This window comes from Melanaphis sacchari, unplaced genomic scaffold (assembly GCF_002803265.2).
Source record: "Melanaphis sacchari strain LSU unplaced genomic scaffold, SCAv2.0 Contig93_pilon_pilon, whole genome shotgun sequence".
Lineage (NCBI taxonomy): Eukaryota > Metazoa > Arthropoda > Insecta > Hemiptera > Aphididae > Melanaphis > Melanaphis sacchari.
Genome location: NW_020271665.1, coordinates 1,191,792 through 1,217,269, shown reverse-complemented (window position 1 = coordinate 1,217,269; position 25,478 = coordinate 1,191,792). Strand labels below are relative to the sequence as shown.

The window sequence follows — 25,478 nt, the reverse complement described above, 5'->3', positions numbered from 1 at the left end:
GGTGTATACGCTGGTAATTTTCTCGTCAAATGGTATGGACGCTAGTCGACTGCTTTGCTAAAGATTCGTTTGGATACTGATTGTCCAATGAGATGCTTACCCTACTGCATGGGTATCGAAGATTCATGTGACCAAATGGTTTTATATAGCATTGTAGGAATGAAAAAATGTCGATCCCTGCGATTTCAACTACCTGCTATTGACAAGAAACACAATATACTATATTTTATGTATACCAACGGTTCGTGTTAAATGTGCTCAGATCATCACCGGGGGGGGATTGATCAATATAAAAATGTATATCAGTACTCCCGACCCCATACAATATCGAACAATAAGATTTAAAAGATGTAAGTATAAATAATAAAATGAATAACAGGATGGAAGAAATATATAATATAAAACATATATGTATATTATACTGCATATTATTATAACTATACGTTTTTAGAATGAATATGAATTGGCGCCATTGGCGGGTTGTTAATAAATATTTTTGATAATAAATATAGTGTTTAGGAGAAACTAGCAGCGTATGAGTGGCTTTTATATAAAAAATTTAAGCAATTTTACCTAGCAAATTATTTTTAATTAATATTTAAATATATACATAAGAAAATTAAAAAAAATTGAAAATATCTTATATCTATAAATAATATAAAAATAGTTGAGATATTTAGAATATTTTATCGTAAATAAATAATTATGAAATGATAATACAAAAGCTTGTGTAAAATTTCTATATTTCCTTAGTTTTAAATTTATTTTTTCAATTTTAAAAATAAGCATAGGTAATTTTTAAGTTTGACTTTTTCAAAGTACAAACTAGATCAAATTTGGTATCTAAAACCAGTATCATTTTTTAAAATTGAAGCACTATATCAAAAACTTTTCGTGAAAATCGTAAAAAAAAATATCATTTTAAAATCGTTCCGCTCAAAATCTAAAATCGCGCCAAAGAAACTCTACTCAGATTACACATAATAAATTTGTATCATAGAAAAACCGACTTGCACATGCTGCGGGGGTCCTCGCCGTATCTCACCGTATAACACCTACTCACATAGTGCGGTGCTACAGCACAGATAGAGGTATGATGTAAATACCTGATCAACTCGCGGAATCAACAAGCCCAAAATCATCCAACATCAACAAGCTTTGCCAATTCTTTTCAATAATACACATCTAATAAACCTAATCTAACAAGCATCGCATATCATTATCTTTAACTATGTATACAAGGCTACTTCACTTTCTATTTTGTATTATCTTATATTAGTATATCATTTATCTTATATAACCTAACTCCTTTTAACTACTGTGTAGTTTTGTAACTTTATTATGTATTATAATAATGTATAATGTATACTAAATCAAATGGCCTTAGCAGCCGCGGATCGTTTCTATTAATAAAAAAAAAAAAAAAAAATTTAAATCAGATCGCGGAGAACATTAGCTCGGCCTATACATTGGGTGCCATTTTATCACTTGTGAGTAACACGTGTTTAACATACGACATTTTACACTCATACACTCTTTACTAAAAGAAATTAAAGAATTACTTAATTACTTTTTTTTTTTTTTATGACTTAAATCAAACATTTGATTTGGCCAACTTAATAAACTTGTAAAGTGGTAAGATGGCATACGTTGGTCGAAAACATATTTATTACATTAAATCAAACATACATTATCGTACAATAACGGTCCGTGTTAATGTATGATATCCGTTTGCCTCTTCGCGAACAACCATCATACAGACACACTATATAATGCACACACGCACGCACGCTAACACATACACACAAACACGAGCGCAGCGCTTACGCAACAATGAAATGTTGTCTCAACCCCTAGCCCTACATACGTCCATGAATATTGAGACACGCTAAAACATTTATCATACATACAAATATTTTTTATATTTATAGTTTAAAACGTTTCCATTCAAAACTCCCTTCTCGTACCAACCCCCTCATTTCAAACCTTGCCACTCTCACAATTCCTGGGAACCCTCCCAGGAGGCTCAGAAGGAAATGGTGTAGAGATCTTCTCAATGAGTAATTAAAAAAAAAAAAAAAATTATCATGCAAGGGTAGTGTAACCACTGGGTGACTCCTCCCATCACGTATTCATGTTAACATCTTCTAATATCACATATTCTTATTGTCCCTAAAGGAACAGATTGTATATACCTTATAAATACTAATAAAAAAAAATATAAATATTTATAGTTTAATACTATTGTATCCCTAATAGCTATAGCATAATATACTACATATTTATCATATTATAATATCAATAGCATATATAGGTCTATAGTATACGACAAGTTATATAGTTATATAAGTAGTATAAAAACTATACTGTTACCACAGATTTATAACTAGGATGACTGATTTGCTTTGAGAAATGATTTAATTAATGATTTTAAATAATTAATTTACGATTTTGGCGTTTGTTTTTAAATAAAATCGGTTCAGTTAAAAATTATAATAGCACAGGTTGAGTTCCCTAGTAATTATAATGGTAATATTGTATTTTTTCGATTAGAAACAATAAAATATTTTTTTTAAATTTTGAAAATTATGTAAAACAATAATTTTTGACATGTCAACCACAGAAACGGTAAAAGTTAATCCGTCAACGGTGAAAATCAGCCAATCAAAAAATCTTTGGATAAGTCAGATATACGTATAATAATAAAATAAAATTGGTGTAATAATAATTAGGTACCTTTTAACTTTGGAATTGGATAGAATTTGTAGCGCACAAGACGTTTGCTTCTTCTCCGTACTGTAATATATCTACTTATATTATAAGCCAATAATTTTCTCGTCAGATGTTGTGGTCGCTTGTCGACTGCTCTGCTAAAGGTTCGTTTGGATACTGATTGTCCAATGAGATGCTTACCTACTGGGCATTGAAAATATAAGTGACCAAATGATTTTAAAAAACATGATAAAAATGAAAAAATGTCGATATCTGCAATGTCAACTATACCTGTTACTAACAAAAAACATAATATAATATATTTAAAGTATACCTTCGGTCCGTGTCTAATGTGTCCGGGTCGAGATCATTATCATCAGTGGGGGCGATGTATATAAAGGTGTATACATTGTGTACTCACCATTTCGTATGTAATGTCAAACATTTTTTTACTATAGCTATTCGTTTATTGGAATGTGTAAGAATTGCAGGCGAGTTGTTTAAATGTACATTTTGATAATAAATATAGTGTTTAGGAGTCAACGATGACGCCCAATTTCTTAGAATCCAAATACACATGATGTCTACTACGTCTTTCCTTTTCTTTATTTAAAACTCTTATTGTATGAAATATATATATAAAAAAAAAAAATGGTTTATCGATGTCTTTTATCTTAAATTTTACTCGGACACTATAAGGGTGTAGCGATTTTCAAACCGGCTACGGTTCATTGTTCAAGTGTTATAATAAGTAGGTATAGAGACGACCCCTACGACTCTATTCTCTTGGCCACAGCGCTATATGACATATCTAAATAGCTACATTTCACCAAATACAAAAGACGATTTCACCTCCCAAAATTTTTGTGTTGTTAAGACATTTGTCTTTTATAACTTATAATAATAGTGTGATTCGTTTTCCCCATAAGGTCTTATACTGGATTTGAGACACGTTTTGCATTGACCTTGAACATTTATCTTTACAGTAACTTGGCGACGTGAATTTTTTGTTATTACTAACAATTAACTGAAGAACAGTACTGTATAGGTACTAAAATATTGTGATATGGACATAAATCGAAGTAATTGTAATTAACGTTAAGTATTTTGGAGTGTGCATTTTATTAAATTTATGTTTTTTTCGTAAAAGTCGACAGTTTTTGCTGATGTAAATTTTATACAATATATTAAAATATTATTGTTATTTTCTATATTGTGTACATCAAAAAAGTATTATAATTACCCCATACAATATATTAATTGTGTGCTTCGTATAACTTTTAATAATATTATACATTCATATAAATCTATGCATCCTGATTTAGTACTAATAACTCATACAAGAAAACTAATTTCTTCAATTTAATTTTTATATTTAATTGCAACTAATATATTTCATGAAATTCATTAACATCCGGGTCATAGTTATACATATATAGCTAATGAATAACCAATGTTGTTCGAACTAAAATTATGGGCTTTATAAAAAATGGTTTTAAGTAAACATTTTGGTTAACATTAAAGACATTTGCCCCAACAAGGGTCCCGTATATTGCAATGAATTTAAATAGGTTAAATAAGTACCAAATTAGTGTGTATAGTGATCCATTAACAAATTAAAATATTAATTAAATGTCTAATCGATATTTATCAATATTTTTTGTGTATTATCATGAAAATAAATTATTTTAATTTAAGTATATATAATAATATACTTGTACCTATACAGTTATTAATACTTCAGTTACTTGTTAGTAATAATAATAACTACACATGGCTAAGCTGCTGGAAATATATTTATATACTCGAGGCCAATGCAATAATATATCCCAAAATCAATACATGACCCTACGGGAGATACGAATCTCACAATTATTATAAAATACAAAAGATACATATCTTAACAATACTAAAATTTTGGGTTTTGAACTCGTCGTGTGTGTTCGGCAAAATGTATCTGTAATAGTTATTATTATTATATTTTCTATACTAACTTAGCTCTGTGATCAGAACAATAAACAGTCGCAAGGGTCGTGTCTACCTACTTACAATAACACTCATGAATAATAAGCCGTAGCCGGTTTGACAATTGTTGCCCCCTTGTGGCGGCCATATGACATTTAAGATAAAGGACATCAATAAGTTTTTATTATATTTTTTTTTTTTTGTTATATATTGTACATTACACGAATTTTAAATAAAGAAAAGGAAATACGAAGTAGACACGGGTATTTGGATTCTAAGAAATTTGGTGTCATCATTGACACTATTTATTATTATAATATATATTTTAACAACCCGCCAATTCATATACATTCCAAAAACGAACAGTTAAAGTAATAAGCAGTATAAAGTATATGGGTTCCATTAATTTTTGTTTCTTTATATCCTGCAACAACCATCATTTATACTTCAACCTTTTAAATCTTATTGTTCGACATTCTATGAGGTCAGGAGTACACTGTACACATATTATACAAGTTTATACTGATCAACCCCCCACTGATGATATGAGCTAGACCCAGGCACAATTATCACGAACTGTTGGTATACATAAAATATAGTATATTGAGTTTCTTGTCAATAGCAGGTAGTTGAAATCGCAGGGATCGACATTTTTTTATTCCTACAATGCTATATAAAACCATTTGGTCATTTGTATCTTTGATACCCAGTACGTACAGTACGTAAGAATCTTGTCGGACGATCAGTAGCCAAACGAACCTTTAGCAGAGCAGTCGACTAGCGTCCACACCATCTGACGAGAGAATTACAGGCGTCTACACTTGGATATATTACAGTACGGAGAAGAAGCAAACGTCTTGAACGCTACCATTCCCATCCGATTTCGAAGATAAAAGGTAATTATTATTAAACCAATTTTAGTTTATTGTTAATATTATATAACTGACTTATCCGATGATTTTTTGATTGACTAATTTTCACCGTTGCCTGGTTAACATTTATCATTTCCGTGGTTGACATGTAAAAAAAATTATTGTTTTACATAATTTTCACAATTTATAAAAAATAATTTTTGATTTCTAATCGATAAAATAAAATATTATTGCTATTAATACCAGATAACTCACCTGCGCTGTCATAATTTTTAACTGTACTAATTTTTTTTTAAAACAAATGCCAAATTTTTAAATTAATTATTTATGTCGAGTGTTACCGCTGGGTTGCTACTCACCTCACGCATTCACAACAATTGTATTTTCAACCCATATGCTTATTGTAACCATTATTACAGATTGTATATATTCTAATAAATGTTAAAAAATTATTTATAATCATTACCTAATTACATCTCTGTCAACTCAAATCAGTCATTTCAGTTATAAATCTGTGATAACAGTAAAGTTTTTATACTACTTATATAACTATTAGATTTGTCGTATACTATACTAGGGCCATTCTAAGAACGCTATTGGGCGGCGCCCGAAATTCGTCCGATCTCGCGCATTCCCACCACTAAACCTTCCCGAACGCTGGCCGCCGTCAACTCTGGTCCCCGCCACTGTCGCCGCCGCCGCTACCGTCGCTGCCACTATTATATAGCGAGTGGGGGAATTTACGGCGGCGAAATATGGTAGAATGGGAGAAATTTGGGCACGAATCTGCGGAGCTCGGTCACGTGGATGCGCGAACGAGTAGCGTTCTTAGAGTGGCCCTAGTATATAGACCGCTATTGATATTATAATATGATTAACATATTGACGTAGTATACTATATGCTGTAGCCTGTAGCTATTAGGGATACAATAGTATTATATTATAAATATAAAATATATACGTATGTATCACAAATGTTTTTAACGTGTCTCAGTAGTCACCAGAAACATGTAGGGTTAGGGTTCGGGAAACAAATTTTGTGCCGACCATTGAAACAACACTTCATTGTTATTTAAAGCCGCTGCGCAGGCGTGTGTGTGTGTATGTGTGCGCGTGCGTGTGCGTGTGTAACTATTTTATTTTCTTATTTTTTTTTTTTTTTTAATGTGTAAACATCTATGCTATCGGTTTGTAGTACGACCTTCTTGGGAAATCGAGCGTCAGGCGTAAGTCATGTAGATGTGACTGCTTGAGTGTGAGTGTGTGTGTATGTGTGTGAGGCTATTGCGCACGGTATTCGCGCAGGCTACCCGACATACATAATATAATATAAAATAATAATATATTATATTATATATATTGAGATACGCCGGTTTCTATAGAAATTATATTATTTGTTTATCGGAGTTACGCGCATTTTTTTTCCATTGAATGACATGAAAAAATGAAATTTGAATTTTTTGAAGTTACGCCGTTTGCTAAATAGGCTGACGATATATAATTATATATCATAATTAATATATATAATAAATAATTATAATATATATAAATTATATATAATAATAAAAAAATAAATATATAAATAAAAATAAAAAGTTAGATATAAATTTTAAAGAGAACGCAATCTTGTATGATTATTGTTACCTTATTATACAAATTCCCAATCAAAGTCGTACTGCAGCTAAGATGTTTACACATCATTCGTGAGTACAAAGGCACTCACATAAGTTTTTTTTATTTGTTATTTGCAATAGGCTATCACATAGATGGTTATTGTACAATATTGTATGCTTATTTAAAACGTAATATTTGTTTTCGACCAACGTATGCCATCTTACCTCTGTATCTTGCTCTACTGATGACAGTTATGTGATTATAGAATTTGAGTGAGTACTGTATATTTTATGTTTTTCGTAGATGGCTTTAGGAAGATAATTTAAGGTTTGAATGTAGATGTCTTTATGAAGTGCCATTGGTGATATTATACCAGGGGTCACCTGATAATTTTCAAAAACATATTGAATGGAATGCCTGTATTGTTATAGTATTTGACGGTTTGACTGGGCCCCAAATTTGAATACTGTAATAATACTCCATGGGTCTTAAAAGATTATTTACTATTTAGGTATATTTAATGTTCTTAAATTTAAATTTTAAACTTTAAATAAAGTATACATTTTAGACTATGACTGTATTAAATATGTAATTTTGTGTTGGTCTATCAACAAATCTTTAAATAAATGTTGTGACAATTAGCTTAAAAATGAATAATTAAATATTAAAAAGTAAATAAATAAGTTACTATTATTCATAAAAATATTTAAAATAAAAATTTTAAATTCTAAAATTCGAATCTGATGTATTTGCTTCCATGGATAAAAATAAATCAGTATTTTTAAATCTACTAACAATAAACTGAATAAACACACTATACAATATAATATCAATTATTGAGTATGTTAACAATTATTAACAAATTAACAAGTCCAACCTTATAATTATATTTTTATAGTTAATTTGAATAGTTTTTAAATTTAAAATAATCGAAGACAGACTGAATGAAAACTATTAAATTAAACTATTCGATAGTATCCATCACTGTAACTAAACCCTTGTAAATTGTATATTCTCTAAAATAAAATTTAACGTACATACTAGCTCGTGGTTTCATTCCTATTAATATTATAATTATTTTTACTCCTGATATTTCATGTGCAAAATTAAACTTACTTGCAAATTTTTTAAGTTCAAAATGATTACACACATTTTGAACTAAAGCACTATTAATTTAACATTTCGATTTATAAACATAATGTATAACTGTACTATAGAGTATAAGATTATTAGAGTATACGAGGATAAAGCGTTGTACGTTTAAGCGCGTGTCACTCAATATGAGTTGTACAACAAAGTATTTGCTTTCATAATATTAGAATTTAATAGTATAATTATATTATTTAAAATTGATATAATTATTAATTATTATACTACACTATTTCTTATAAAATATATAGTGCGTTCTCGAACGGATTTTCCTAAACACGTGTTGTTACTTTGCGCCCAAGGCAGTAACTATAAAACGTTTTAAAGATACGCCCAAGACCTTATATTGTTCGCGCTACGATAACGGCTTTGGATAGTACGCCATAACCGCATCAATATAAATTTGAAATGTATACCAATCAATAATAACACAAACGTTTGATTATACAATTTTCAGATCAAAGCTCCGGTAACGATCAGTGTACAATATCACCTTAGAAACGGTGATTAGAAACATGGACAATAATAACAATATGCGGCGAAACGTAGAAGAGAACACGCCGTCTACTACCAGCGTAACGTCGACAGATTTTCTCCCAACACCTCAATACATATGGCCGATGATGGTACCATTTCATCCGCCGCCGCACGTGACGACAAATATGGTTTTGCTCATACCGGCACGGACGTTCGAACTGGTGGAGCCGATGGAAAACCAGAACCCGATACCGGAAGACCCGATACCGGAAGACCCGATACCGGTAGACCCGATACCGGAAGACCCGATACCGGTACACCCGGTACCGGACGACTCGATATCGTCCATGAATCACATGATCCACGATTTCCAAAATATGCAAATTGTCGAACTGAGACCACCAACGCCGCCCCCGGAGTTGGTGCCAATCGCACAACACGGTTGGCTGTACTCGTACCAGGGTACCGGAAATACTGGAAACATGAAGTCCGTTCCGACGGTGATGCTGGAGTACCGGCAAGGCGACTTAATTATCCGCTTCTGTTCCACGTGCAACAAGTTGTGGCCGTGTTTCTGCGACCCCCCGACCGCGCATTTGACGAACGTGTGCAGGGTAACGAAAATCTTCCGGCTGAATCGCACACCGCACTTCTATTGCTACCTCTGCGCCACCCAACACGACATAAAGGACGTAGGGGTCCACATGAGCACTAGGATGCACGAAATCAACGCCAAATCGAGCTGCGAACAAATCATGTCGTATTGGTGCTTGGACTGCAGCTCGGTGATGTACTCGACGTGGAGCCAGTACGTGCAACACCGTCGCGTGGCGCACGGCGTGGTCAGGCCGTACGACGCGGTCGACAAACGTTTACCCGTGGTGACGGCCATCATGCGCTGGCTGTTGAAAGACTTCGAAGAGCACGGCCGCGAGACCCTGGCCTTCGCGTGCCTGCAGTGCAATTACCTTGGCGAGGGCTCCTGCAGTAACCCGTACAGATACTGTGACGTTTGCAACCCTCGGTATAATAACAAGTATTACTGCCAATTTTGTAATGTCATGTTTTCCGGCCCGCAGTCCATGTACGACGCGCACCGCATCACATTCGAACATTTTTTCATAATGCAGAACAGGGTATTCGGTGGTCCGTATAATGCCGACGAAAATCGTCGTGTCGACAGTAGCCGCGGTCCTGGAGGAGGTCGCGGTCGAGGAGGAGGTCGCGGTCGAGGAGGAGGTCGTGACCGTGGCCGTGGCCGTGGCCGCCGCAACCGCCGTCCACAAGCCGCCAGTGATCCCAGACCGTCGCTATCGTTATAGGTGACAAGACGTTAGTCGTTTTGTGTTGGTTTTTTTTTTTTTTTATGATTAATCGAGATCCGTTAGAGTTCGTTATTGTAATACAACAAATCGGATCGTACGATTTCCGCGCGATTGTAACGAACGATAAACGTTTCTCTTTTTTATTATTTAAAATAGAACCGAACACAAACGTCACTTCTTGTTACATTATTGATAATGATATATATTTTTTTTTTCTAACAATATATTTAAGTTTTTATTCATCAATTTATGTACTTAAACAATTAATTCTAGATAATATTATACGACAGCATTTTTTTAGGTGTGCGCTCACTATAATATTAATTACTAATACTATACACGACTATTTTAATAATAATAGTATTGCAGTTCAGTCGTGTTATAATAATAAGCAATTTCGAAACATAATTCTAAAACATTATGATATTGTATGTGTACAAGGTATTCTTTTTTTTTTTCATAATAGTATCATTGATTTATATTTTAAACTTTGAAAAACATTTTTTTTTTTTTTTTAACTTTACACCGTATACATCTTGGTAATTATTATTGTACAAGAATATTTTAACGAATTTTCATAATTTAATACTATTTTGTAAGCTTAAAATTAGACAAACGTAAAATATTTTAATAAGTATTTTGGTGTAAATTTATTTTACGATTTAATAATTTTAACTGTTATAATTAGTTATAAAAATATAAGAACTTTTTTTTAAATTTAAAAGAATTTATTTCAATATTTTATTATGATCTGCTGTTAGGAATTCAATTTTCTGTTTGTGTATTGGTTTTTTCGAAAATTAAATAATACTATTTAAAAAATAATTAAAAAACAATAAAATATTCATTAAAAACATTAATAATTTATTGAAGAATTTTAAAATCAAATTTATAGAAAAATGCAGTCTATTTTAACTTGTATATTACCTGTGCAATACTTGACTGATTTCAAATAATTAACGTAATTCGAATAAAGTTAAAAATCGTATTACAAATTAAATATTTAAAGATTTAATATCGTGTACATTATTCACTACTTAGTGAATACTGAATACTAAGTATATGGTATCTTTAAAAAAAATAATAATAATAAAAACATATAATAATAGATTTAGATAATTACTCTTTAAATTTTGTAATTGTGTTAGTGCCTTTAATCTTTTATGGGCTATGTTTGTATCCGTTGGTAGATTTTATTGTGTTGAGCGACGCCAAGGCCGGCTGAAGGCATGTGCGAGCAGTGCATTCCCACAAGGTGGCAATATGACCATAAATACTGAGCTGGGTATTTCATTGAACATGTTTTAAACTTAAAATGATTTAAAAATAAAATAATCAACTCTAAAAAATGAGGAATAGTTCGAGATAATGTAATTTTCTAAAATATCTAGATACCTTAATTTTTGCTTTATCGGTATTATTGTTTATTTTTTATAAATTCATAACATACGTTATGGTATTTATTAGCATTGACCATAAATTATAAATAACCATTGATATTTAAATAACAGGGCACTTTTCTACAAAGGTCTGTATTAACTGTATTAAATTGTACACGTTATGTATAATAAGATTACTTTTTCGTTCGTCGTCACCAAGTAAATAACAAGATAATTATACTTTGTATAACAGCTCCGTGGTAGAAAAAAAAGTCAACAAATAAATAATTATTGTAAATTGTGAGGTAAGTTAGACTTTTTACTCGAAATAATTTTAAAAATATAAATAACTAATAGACATGGAAGAATGACTGCAGGATAAAATACAATTTTTTAACAACAGTTATAAGTTAAAAAGTATCTAAGCATTATTTATAATTAAGATTACTATTATTTTGTTTATACTTGTTCAGAAATAGGTTATACCTAGGAATTATTTTTAAAATATTACTTAGTTTTGCATATTTTGTCATTACTGCATACAAATATGTTTGAGTGAATTTAATAATTATTAAGAACATATTTTATATAGATATAGATTGAAATATCAAGAGATGAAATTAACTTTTTAAGTTTTTATACAAATTTAAATTTAATTAAAAAAAAAAAAAAAAATTAATAAATAATTATTAAGCTAGCAGAAAGTGTCATCAATGGGTGGCTTCTTTCAACAAAAACCTCATGTCTCGTTTACCTTTACCACATTTTCTTATTATGTCTAATATTGATACAGATTGTTAATTACTTTAAAAAAAAAAAAAAGTTTTTATACAAACATTTTTTTCTAAATATGTATTTAATTTCGTATTTCATAATAGTAGATATTATAATTTACCATATTATTTTAATATTTTAATTTCAAATAATAAACATAAAATATATAATTTTTAGTATTTTAGACTATATCTAAGTGAATATTTCTTGTTTTTATAATGCATAATATGTGCATTGTGCATACATATTTTCTGATTTTTAAATGCTAGAAGTCCTCAACCCTAATTATATTATTTAAATATATAGTAATAAATGTTTTATAATAGTCAAATGTAATATTTTGAATTAAAATATAATATAATATATAAGTTATTTTCCTATAAAATTCATACAATAATACAAACATACTTAAATATTTATTTAACTGATGTGAATTGTGAAGTAGTTTTTTCAATCGAAAAAAAATATAGGTGTTATTTTAGGGCGGCATTTTTATGAGTTGGCACAGGGCGGCCAAATAACTAGATTCGACAATAGTTGAGCCAGACATTAAATAGTAGTATAGTACCTACCCAACCTAGTAATGCGTGGAGACGTGTACAAGTATATTTTATGGGAATACTATCATTTAACGATAGAGTACCCAAATATTATGATTATTTTTAACGTATTCTGTTAGACAGTTGCATGTTATTTTATTCATTATCTGGATCAATCTATTGCACTGTGAACGGTGTGAAGAAACAAAGAACTGCGTTTTTTAGAATTTCTCACTGATATATAGTACCACTGTGTTTTTAAAATATATGCGTGTTTTTGTGTCACATTTAAAGTATTTTGATGTTCAGTAAGTAGTTATAATTTTTAAAATTAAATAGGTACATCGTCACGATTATATCTGTGTTGGTAATAGCTTTTGCAAATGCATTTTTGATAGCTGAAAGGTATTTTTTCCTTTTGGACTTGTGTAATACATTTTTAAGAAATTTAATTTTGTTTAGTTATAAGAATTGTCACGATTTTATTTTACATTTCGTTATGTTCTTTCCTCTTATTGTAGATTTTATATATCCGAAAATTTTTTATTTATTTGATTATTTTTCTAAGCATTTCCATGTTAAACTTTCCAAAATTGGTTTCTACTTGATTGTTTATTCCAAAATGTCTTTGGCGAGTAACGCGTTAATCATTTAGCTGCTTCTTAGACCATTATGAACTATTTTGTTTGTAATCTATTATTTTTTTTAACTTTGAGTTAGATACTCCAAATTTTTCTAAGCTCGAGGTCTAAATGTTATGCGAGATGTAACAACGTTTGCACAACATACCCATTACATCTATAACATATTACATTTTCTTTTTCTCATTAAATTTTCTGGTGTACTTAATCTAGAATATCTATCACGGCTTTTTTCCCTATTATATACTTATTGTTAATTTTATTAGAATAATTTTTATGGTCTATATTCTATAATTTAATCTACATTTTTAAACACTGTGCGTAAATTTTATTTAAATATATTTATATACACGTTTTATGAATATTAAATGACATTAATTTTTTTCCGTTTTTAGTACGCGAAATACCTGAAATAACGATGGCTCGATAGATTCATCTTTCTACCACGGGCGGCCATTGTTGCTGATTTTCATACCTATTTTACTTCAAGAATTATTTAAAATGGTATCATAAAAAATCATATATTAGTAAATTTAGAGCTCTAGTCTATACAACAAGTTTTAATAGTATACCTACATGATTTCTTTTCACCTTCATAAAAACGAAATATATCAAAAAGGTTTAAAAAAACCGTTGTGTGTTTTGGTTTTGCATTTCTGTTTTAACCATAATCCCGAAATAACTAAAAATCTTCAGTTCATACTATAAAATACCGGAGAAAGTTGATAAAAAGTAATTTTTCTGAGTTTTTCATCAGAAATACATTTTATCTAAGTGTCAGCAGAACAAATTTTCTACTAATTTTAAAAATTAAAATATCGCAGATAACTATTGTACCAATAACAGAGATAATGTTTTTACCTTAAAATCGGTCGACAGGACGAACGTAAAAATTTAAAATATGAGGTACACGAGACACACGATTAAAAAATACGGTTTAAAATAACACAGTTATATTATACATATTATACAATGTATAATTAATAACGTAATGTGGTATTTAATAATATTTATTATAAAATACATTATATAATAATATAATGTCGTAGTGTAAGATCTACTGCCGCCCAGTCACAAAACTCGCGATCGTAACAACAATATAAAAAATAAAATAAAATAAATATATATTATTGTTAGTCGTACCGGTACCACCCGGAGATTTTAGAACGAATGACTCGTGTACTGCCGCGTCACCAGTTGCAGTTTAAACATTATCTTAGGCGCCGCAACGCAGTCCCTCAATTCTGACGCCCCAGAGACTTCGACGGTGGACAGCAATAAAATATTATTGTCGTTATGTTTAACCGAGTGACGTGCAGGACATTGTACACGCGATATTATCAGGTGCCGGATAAACGGCTACAACTCGTTTGCGCACATACGTTTTGGCTACGCCTGTGACGATAACCCTAATATATTATAGATCTCGTTTGCGCACACGTTTTCCTTCTCACTTCCTCGCCGAGTTTCAAAAATATTAGATATTTCTACGTGGTCCGTATTAAAAAGTTATCGAGTCTCGTCAACACACCATAGCCGGTGACAATAGTCGTAGTCGCCTCTACACTGAACCATAACCGCTAAAAAAACTGTACTAAAAAAGTAGTTGGGCGTACGGAAAATCTAAAATTTTATAATTTACACGATCGACTATAATATAAGATTATGATATTGCCGTCAAATATTCGATAACGAGTCCTGCTGCGCAATCAGTGACGATTCACACGCGCGTGTCAACGTGTCGCCGATTTTCAGGTAAAAAACGTCGAATGTGCGCAAACGAGTCGCAGCGGTACGTCAAATAGTATTTGTGCGACGACGCGGCGTCGTCACAAGTATCCGTAGCCGGTGACGGATCTGAGGGCGGCGGAGGGTCGCCGGATCGGCGGCGGAGACGACGGCGGCCGTCCACTGCAGTGGCGACGCCGGAACAGCAGCGTGGCCACGTCCCGGTCGTCTCGACGGTTGCCGTCGCCGCCGCCGCCGCCGTCATCGGAGTGATCGTCGTCGTCGTCGTCGTCGTCGTCATCGTTGTCGTAATCGCCGCCGCCGCCGCCGCCACAGCCGACCACGCTGCCGCCGCCCCGGTGGCCGCGACCCCGACGGCGACGGTCGCCCACAGGCCTGGGGAACACGTCCGACTGGGTCTCCCAGCACGGCGCCCTGGCCGCGTCCGGCGGCGGCACGATGCCGAGCGGCAAGCAGCTGCCGTACGGTATGTACCCCTCCTCGGCGTGCGGCGTCTGCACGTACAACCACTGCTCGTTCTTGAACACCGCGTTCACCACCATGCCGAGCGGCAGCGCCACCTCCGTCTGGTAGTGGTCGTCCAGCTGCGTCTGGTACAGCAGACAGCCCGTGCACAGCACCATCGGTATGTTGCCCGGCCGGCCGATCGACGACTGCGTGAAAAACATTACACGATTATATTATTGTTATTATTAATTATGGATTGTAGCGAACTATAATTGCGACAACGACGTGAAAAATATGTAAGAAAAATTATAATGATACGACGTCGTCATACGCACACAGTACCTGTGGACACGTTTAGCCTAAAATCGTGAACAATACATCACCATACCATTAACGGGACTCAGAGGTTCCCAAACTTTTCCTACTCGCGGCGCCCTCCTTTTGAAACCGAAATAAATTTGATCATGGCACCTTAATAAAGTTTACGTTTTTTTTTTTTTTTTTTTATAAAATAGATAAAATATCGTTGTTTATTTTTAGACCAAATAACATAATCGGCAACGAAGCGCACAGTTTGGGAACCTCTGAAATAATAAGTAATAGTAGGTACACCGAAAATTAAGCAGGTAATTTATACTTATGATCTTTGTAAACGTACTGCTATTGATTTATAAAATACACACATTTTAATGTTTTGAATGTCATTATAGACTGTATTCTAGCTAAAATTATTAAATAACCAACACATAAACTTGTAAACCAACTCTTAATTAAATGTATTATGTATTATGTATGATCTGGAAACAACGATATCACCTGCAATACGAGGTACCACCTCAGTGGTGAATCGAGCTAAACAATTTTTAATGACGTAATTAATTATTCTTATGTCTTTATTTAATCTATCTTTTTGGCCAATGAATATTATGTTATCTTACATAATTACATTACGTCGATGCTGTTTCTAACTTAGGTCGAATTTACATTATTTTTTTATTCGGATAATAAAACGAATCGGTAGAATTTACACGAAAAAACGTCTAAAAAGGTCGAAGTCGGTGAAGTTAACACACACGCCCCTCCTATCGACATAATGACCGAATTTTGTAATAACCGATTTCTGAAAATATTGTATTAAGAGGACGTCGCACTCGTATATTATATCTCCGTCTTACATACTGTACAACGTGACGAATTTTCGTTCATCAGAATCCATTTTGTGTCGTTAACTTTGATATTAGAGTGAATTTACCTATTATCAAACTTAAAGGTAACAACATAAAACGGATTCGGTTGAACGAAAATTTGTTATATTGTATATTATGTATGTAAGACGGAGATACACATGCGGGTGTGGCGTCCCGTTAACGGGCGAAAAGAGATCATTAATTTTCATGAATACTAATTCGTTTAAACTTTTTGAAAATAAATTACATTTTCAAATACCCGATTCCGTCAAAACACAGTAAAAACTATCATCTTTCATATAGCGTATTATTATTACTCATGGGTCTACGTCGTCTACGACCATTATTGACTTCGTAGCATTTGAAATACGCTGCATGACGTACCGTTTTTGTCGCTTTATGCTAATTGCAGGTACCTGGTACACATGGGACGTATACTAATTAAGTCTGCGGATTATTTCGAGTAAAATATAAAATCAACTATCCAGACACGGCGGAAATAGTGTCGCGTGGTATTAAAATAGATTACGTTATTAGTATCACGCTCATGCAACACAGCCGTACCGGCGTACTGCGCGTCAAGAGCGGTTTCGATGGTTACGACTACGATATCGTTCGTATTATTTTTATGATTCGTAAGATAATCTAATAAGTAATAACATATTATCTTACAGGCCGGGAATTTTAGATTTTATATCTATCGTTGCTAATACAATATATAATAATTACCAATTGCCGCATATTCGATTTGAAATATATAATATTTTAATGTTTATAAAATAAATTTTTACTAGTAAAAAAATGTAATTTTATCATCACCTATACGTAAATGTTTACTAATATAGTTTTAAATTTTTAAAAATGGAAAGGAAATTTTTGTTTTTTTAAAAGTTTGACGAAACTCGGTTAGTATTAAAATATTGACTCAACTAATATTTACATACCTAAAAATTCAAAAGACTCAATTATTGCTATATACTTTAAAACAACCAGGAACTCAATTCGTTATAAAAGATTATATTATTAGGACTTAGTTCGTATGCAATCGTTTTTGATACGTAAAAACAATATTCCTACCTTAACATTTAACATTGTAACGACAGATTAACTTTAAAAACGCGTTTGCGCGTTCCGAGAAAATGAGAGTTACCAAGAAGTTTTATTAAAAAAAAAAAAAAGACTGCAAATAAAATTATAGTGAAATCCAATTGAACACGATTCACCTTTTTTACAACCCGATTGAATGCGGTTGCTATCAAACAATAGGCAGGTAGTGACCCAAAACCCCCAAAAACACGATTGTAGAGAACGAAAATGATGCGACGTTGCCACTTTGTATCGTAGAATATTTAATAAAATAAATTTGAACATAAATATTTATGAAAAAATCTTTTATTGGTTTTTATTCACATATATGTTATTAAATATTAAAAAAGTGTTTGCTGGTTGGTTTGTTAAGTATACCACTCATACATGAAAAAAAAAATGAAAATTTATTTCTAACTTTTAATAAGTATATTTAAGTATGTTGTCATCAGAAATGTCATTTCAGATTTTTTTTTTAGGTATGCCAAGTTTTAAGCAAGCCATATAAAAATAGATATACGATTACGTACATAATCCGACTTTCAATCATTTCCATACATAGCATGTACCGAATTATTTAATCAATAAAATTAGGAAAAATCGTTTTAAAAACTAAAATATAATAAATAATTAACAATTATAATAATTGACAGTGTACCATAAAAAATACCATTTAAAAAGCTTTTGAACATTATCCTAGCAGGATACAGGTTAATTTAGTACTATTTTAAAAGTAAAGGGTGCAACCACACTCTCTGATCCCCTCCTCCAAATGACGCCCCTGCCTTATATGAGATGCTAAAAAATAATGAACATAGAAAAATGTGAAAATTTACAATTTTTTTTTTTACGGCCCACAGTCGCCTGTTGATTTTTTTTTTGTTAAAAACCTAATAATGTTTATTGAAACGTCACTCTATCTTTTAATGTACTTATTAATTTGATTTTCGAAAATTGTATAACAAAAGACCTCAAAAACCGTTTTTTTTTTTTTATGAGAACCACATTTAACGCGAAATCTAGGCGAAGGAATGAATTTTGAATTTCGAAACTTTATATTCGCCATTAGAATTGTCAGAATTTTTAAATTTAGAGTACTCCTGATAAGCCAATATAAAGAAGTTAATTTTTTAGTTTTTTAGTTATTTTCAACTTTCGTAGATGTTTTTCGAATAATATCTTTGTTATTTATTACTTTTTTAATTTAATAAAATTGGTTTATAAAACCAATGAAACTCATACAAAAATAAGAATTAGTAGATTAGTTAATGACCGTAATGAGAATACGTATATCAATCAAATCGTAAAGAATCGATATGTGTAAATATAAATGATTAAGAAAACTTCGGTGTTAATATTGGTAATATAAAATATTCAATTTTATTGTATATCTAGAAAATTATATGAACGTTTTTAACTGTATGAGAAATTTTATATATTTTTATTATAAATTAATACTGTATTTATCTAAAGGAACTCCGTATATAAAATATGAGCTTAGCTTAGTTAATATACGTATCAGTTTTTAATATTATAAATTATTATTGTTATTATTGTAACTATGCTAAATTATGCTGAATATAAAGTTAAAAAAAAAATCTAAACAACATACGTAGTAGTACGTACTAGTAAAAATTTGACTACGTTCTACACAATATTTATTTTTTTTATTGTGCTCAATCGAGTCGTTAAAAAGGGCGAATATAAGTTCTTACACGAAATCTATCAGGTAAAAAAAATACATATGTTAGTTACTACACGTCTACACAATAGAAACAGATACAAATTTAAGTTTCTGCACAGTAAAATAGGTGCGTATGCAATAGAAAAAACTAAATGTCTAAGTTCTTACAAAAAAAGTTTAAATTTCAAATTTATTATCAAACTATAATTCATATACTAAATATTTAAATATACCTACTCAAACCGATTATAGATTATAAAATCAAAATATAATAATATAATTGGCATAATACCTAATAAATTTCATATTACATTTTTAAAACAGATAGACAATAATAATATTGTATTAATTATTTTTGTTTGTTTCATATTCTAAAATGTTGTTATTAATAAAATTTTCTATTTAGGTGTATTTTTTTATTGATATTTGTGGTTCTAATTTTGATAGAAGTATTTACTTAAAAAAGTTTAAGAATTTTAATAATTTTAAAAATGTGTGGATGTTGGTGATGTTTAGTTTTGTCTGTCATTAAATAGTCTGTAAAACCGTAAACATTTTTATTATTTTGTATTATCATTATCTATCTATTTATGAAATTTAAATTTAATATATTATATTTGAACTTTGTTATCTAATTTTTTCCGCTATATAGGAATTTATATATATGGATCTGTTTGTTGGTTGTTTCTATAGTGTAGGAACTAACATACGTATTTTTTTTTATGGTGTTAAAAATTACATATCTCATTTTTACGAATTTTTATACGAATATAAATTAGCGTATGTAATTGTTTATCTGTTATTCTCATGTAGAAGCTTACTATTTCAAGAAAAAAAGTTGGTCGATAATGCCTGTGCTTAATCGAGTATCGCCGTTATACTTTATACCTGATTCCGTATGAAATCATATTTTTAATACCTTTAAAAAACGTTGTAGACATATCACATAGCGAATGTATTAAGTCCATTTTTTATTTTTTTATCGACGTTATTTTTAAGATTTTATTTTTATTTTTAAGAGAAATTTACAATTTGTACAAAATGGCATTATAAGCATGCGTATAAAAATATTAATGGAAAAAGTAACATAATATTACTTGTTTAAGAAATCTCCTAGAAGGTTTTTTGAATTGTGACAATCGAAGGGAGGGGGAAATCTACGCTAAGAACAATAATTTTAACCATACAAATATAGTTTTATTTTTAACTATTATTTTTTATATAAGTAGGTATAACGTTCAATATTATAGTTTACACTATGCATCGAATACACAATCAACCAACAAATTTTATTAACTCACTGAATAAACTTAATTATGGATTGAACTTTCAATATTAATGATATTTTAAATTATTTACAAATCGAAAATTACTATAAACATAGATTTATATTTTATCGTCACTCATTTATGCATTATTGTTTACATCATTGCATTTGTTTGTTAGGTTAAGTTAGTTTGGAACACGATATTATACCTGTAACAATGTAAATATTTCAAGTTGTTTGTTTCAATTTACGGATATTAATTAAACTAGATATATTTTGTATTTATTATTTATTAGAAAGGAGGAGGGTCGAAGTCCAACTCACTTGGGTTTAGGAAGAGGGATAAGTAAACGTTGATTTTAAGGCTCAAAATTAATAATCACGCTAATCGTAAGTCCGTTCTTGTTAAACAATAAATTCAAGCTTCGGCTATTAATTAAAAATTAAAATATTCAAAAATCTACAATGTAAATCACCCATCACGATAAAAGTATCACAATATTAAAAATATTTAATACTTAATTAATTTTTAAATAATTAAGTCTAAATGACGTGAAAAAATTACCTATATGTCTTTTTACGGATTTAAAAATAATGAAAAACTAAACTTGTTTTTGTAATTGAATACTTTTTTAGGAATATTACTGGTGCTGTATATTACGTTTTGTAAGTATTTTTATAGACTACAATTATAGGTAGGATACACGTCATTAATGCCGGTATAACCACGTGCTTTACGCGGTCCATCGTTCGGTCTAATCGTTTATTTCTCGAACGTTAACGACTGTCTGTCTTTCTAAATACCAAATATTAAATAGGAAGTATACACGAACGCAATATGCAATTAGCCGTCATTGCATAAACAAAACAAAAACATCTCAAATAATTAATTTCTTTGCGAATCTTTTCTGATGTGAAACACGAAAAACACATCCCCTGCAGATAGATTACATTTACATAGCTATAATCATATATCTTCAACAGTAATATTTAATACGTGCACCGTTCACGTATCGCGTAAATAGATTCTAAAAAATAATTAGAAAAAATTGAGGAAAATTAATGAATAATTAGACATGTACCCAAACCTATCGGGTATCTAATTGGAAATAGGTACCGTATAACATGGAACATAATATTTTGTATTTAATATTAAAAACAATACAGTAAAATATTCTAATTTTTTTCATGAATTGCTTTGATATTAAAGTAAATTCAGTTCAAAAAATATTGTTTAAGTATAAGTTATATAAATAACTAAATAATTATTTATAAATATCGTGTTATCAATCAACAGATATTAATAAAATTCTTAGTTAAATGTTAAGTTGACTTAATTATGTATGTGGCGAAAGAAGATTTTCGAAATTACAGCTAATAAAAACGTATCTTCTTTTTTTATGTTAAAATGTATATAAATAAATAACTAATTAATAATTATAAATTATAATATTATATGAATTTGTTTGTTTGTTTTTTCAAAGAAAATAATACAATCTATATATGTATTACAATAAGCATATTAAGGGGTATTTTTAAATACGATTTGTTGACGTAGGTAAAGAAACTATCAAAATATGATGGCACTTGAATTTTATTTAATTAAAATAAAACGACTACTATTTATATTGGAAGGGGCGCATATTTGTTAATTTGTCTAAGGCGTCAATTACTCTACTGTTGGCACTTTATAGTTAATACAGTATAATAAACTTAAGACAATATTAAAAAATATCACGTAAAAAAATATTATTTTAAGTAATCTTACTTTTGAAAGGAAATCGTCCAAATCAGATATTCCGTAGCCATACGTCTGCTCGGGCTTGCCGTAGTCTAATATGTTTGAGTGCACATGGTTTCTTCTTTTTCTCTGAACATGGTTATTGTGCCTTCTTCCACGGTATTCGGACGATGTTGAACCGCCATACGATTTCCTGACGAATACGTTGTAACATAAATATTATTATAATTTATAGAGCATCGTATTCACTTGAAAAACGTATTGACAAACACTTCGAAACACGTAACGATATATCTTTATATTATTTAGTCATGCTATGGCCCACATGTTTATAGTAAATAATCATATTATAGAATAGTATCAAAATAAATGTATAAATCGTTTTAATTTTTTTAATTTTTGAGGGAGGGTATGGAGGGCATTTAAATCGGTGATCCGATTTTAAAAACAAATTAATTGGCCCGTTATAGGCAAAAAATTATCACTATTTTTATAATTTTGCTAAAATATAATAATTGTGTGGGTTGTGGGTAGTACCTATAAATAAATACTGTGAAATTATTTTTGTCACACTAATAATTAATAATTAATACATTTTATAGTTTATTGTTGAAAAATATAGACGCTTGGAAGTGTATGTAAGATATTGTACATTTGTACGTGTTTCTTGTGTGAAGAAACATTAAATTATTAAACAAAAATGTACTTTAAAGTGAGAGACGTGTTGTATTACAACAACAATAATATTATTATCCCATATCCTATTTACTATTTTTAAATCCAAACGCTACGGTACATCAGAATTGCATGTCCATATAATTTTATTAAATAATATAATTTGACTTATTTTTCCTCTGAATGAACGAGCTTTTGTTACATTAAAAGTACAATAAAATAATATATAAATATTGGAGAAGGCGACACTGTAAATATTGAATGTTAAATAAAACTGTTATAGTTTAGGATGATCAAGTGACTGTATTTTACATTTTTATGATATTTAAAATAAATAATAATATTATAAAATGTTTGATATTTCGAGTTTAGAATATCACTATTTCTATGTATAATAATGATAAATAACGTGGTCATATTCAACGTTATCTATATATTACAAATTTGGAAAAGTATATTTATTTTGTTATTAGCAACACTATGCAGATGGAAACTTTTTTACATGTATATTATTTTATTAATTTCATTAATAAACTTGTGTGTACCTAACTTACATGGTATGCAATTCGGATGCAGCCAAACGCTAATGTCCGTTTCAACTGACAGTAAAACAATAACAAAAAAAAAATTCTAGAGACATAATCGAAGATAAGTATTTTAAAACGTATCTTTGATTAAAAAAAAAAAAATGTTGAGATAATAATTATTTTTTTAAGTTATACCATATTGCGTATTGTGATAATATATTTTACGATATACAGGTAGGTACTCACGTTTCACGAGGCTTCTGACTGGGCTCTTGTTGACAAAAGTTTCTCCTGTGCAACACCCATGTCAGTGTATCGTCGTTTTTCTTGGACAGCGATGAACTTCGAAGTCCCATCAGGGGTCACCTTTTAATTCTTAAATTCCTGCAATATTTATTACGTATAGGGGAAACTTTAAATAAACTTGATTGAACGAACTACAGAATAAAAATAATATCGAGTATTAGAGCTTTAGAATAATTATGGTAAAGATTAAGATCGAACACTATTGTAGCGTTTCTGGTTTTGAATTGTTATAGTATAAAATAACGACCGTTAACGTCATAATCAAAATTAAATTTAAATCTCATACGACGGCGGAGCTAGGTTTCAATTGAATAACAAAAAAAAAAAAAAAATGCAGATCGTTACTATAATAATATTTATTCGCTGTGAGAATTATTCGAGGCAATTGCAGTACTAAAAATGAAAAACGCAACACTTCCGGAATTTAATTTTGAACGTAAGTCAGGCGATTGAAAAATCTAAAAGTATACCGTGGTCGTCTAATCAATCAGGAACACCCGAAAAACGCATCACGTAAAAACGAAAAATAAACTTACCTGACACATCTCACGCCGACGAAGATCTAAATACCTGTACGATCGGACACAACGCGCGCAGAGGCCACCAGCGGACGAGAAAGTTCGTCTACATCGGCACGTCACCGGTGTAATATATGGTATAGGTATTTTATAATAATAATAATGATAAAAAACCGATTGGGTGGACCGGGTTTCCTCGTTTGCGTTCGACTCGGACGTCGGCGGCGTCCGACGGTATTGCACGCGCGCGACCGTAATATTATCATCATGATAATTATTATTATTATATAATATATATATTTTTTTTTAATGCATAAAAAATACGTCGTTGTGTGTTATCGACGCGGCTTTAATTGTTTGGGGGCGTCTTTGGTCAGGCGCTCGTGCACACACGCACACACAAACGCGTGCGCGGGCCCGACGACGTCGAGTTCTCCATACGGACCGGCAGGCGAAGAGGCGTGACTTGACCCAAGCTTCGCAGCGTGCCCGGCCCGGGCCGACCGTGGGAACGTGTTATAGATGACCCGAGTGCACCGCCGCCCTCTCATACACACGCACACACACACACTACTATATCTTACACGACGTATATTATGCTATATTGTGTACGAGATGATTTTTTTTCTTTTTTAAAACGCTCATAATTTTGAAAACTATACGAATATCTTTCAAAAATAAATATATTTGATATTATCATCATTTTACAAAAATGTATTCCTCTTCAAAACGACAACATTTTATGTTTTTTATTTCGCGGAAGCAGAATATTTCTCCCGAGTATTTATAGGGATACAAATCGAATTTAGAACAAATTATGATTAATTAGTCACGAGTAATAACA

At 30.9% G+C, this 25,478-nt stretch overlaps 1 protein-coding gene across 1 annotated transcript; it reads right to left on the bottom strand.

Annotated features, from left to right (window-relative positions):
- Positions 1–14,417: 14,417 nt before the first annotated feature.
- Positions 14,418–24,845, bottom strand: LOC112603014. Its single transcript, XM_025351417.1, has 4 exons — positions 24,653–24,845; positions 24,057–24,194; positions 22,636–22,801; positions 14,418–15,849 (listed from the first exon to the last, which is right to left on the bottom strand). The coding sequence occupies exons 2-4, from the start codon at positions 24,164–24,166 to the stop codon at positions 15,277–15,279; spliced, it is 849 nt and encodes a 282-aa protein (XP_025207202.1). The 5' UTR covers positions 24,167–24,194; positions 24,653–24,845; the 3' UTR covers positions 14,418–15,276.
- Between the last annotated feature and the right edge of the window lie 633 nt (positions 24,846–25,478).

Coding starts and splice junctions, on each gene's coding strand:
- LOC112603014 (XM_025351417.1), bottom strand. CDS start 24,166: ATGGGACTTCGAAGTTCATCGCTGTCCAAGAAAAACGACGATACACTG. Junction 22,802..24,056: donor AGTCAGAAGCCTCGTGAAAC/GTGAGTACCTAC, acceptor CGTATTCGTCAG/GAAATCGTATGGCGGTTCAA. Junction 15,850..22,635: donor TGGACGATTTCCTTTCAAAA/GTAAGATTACTT, acceptor TTTTTCACGCAG/TCGTCGATCGGCCGGCCGGG.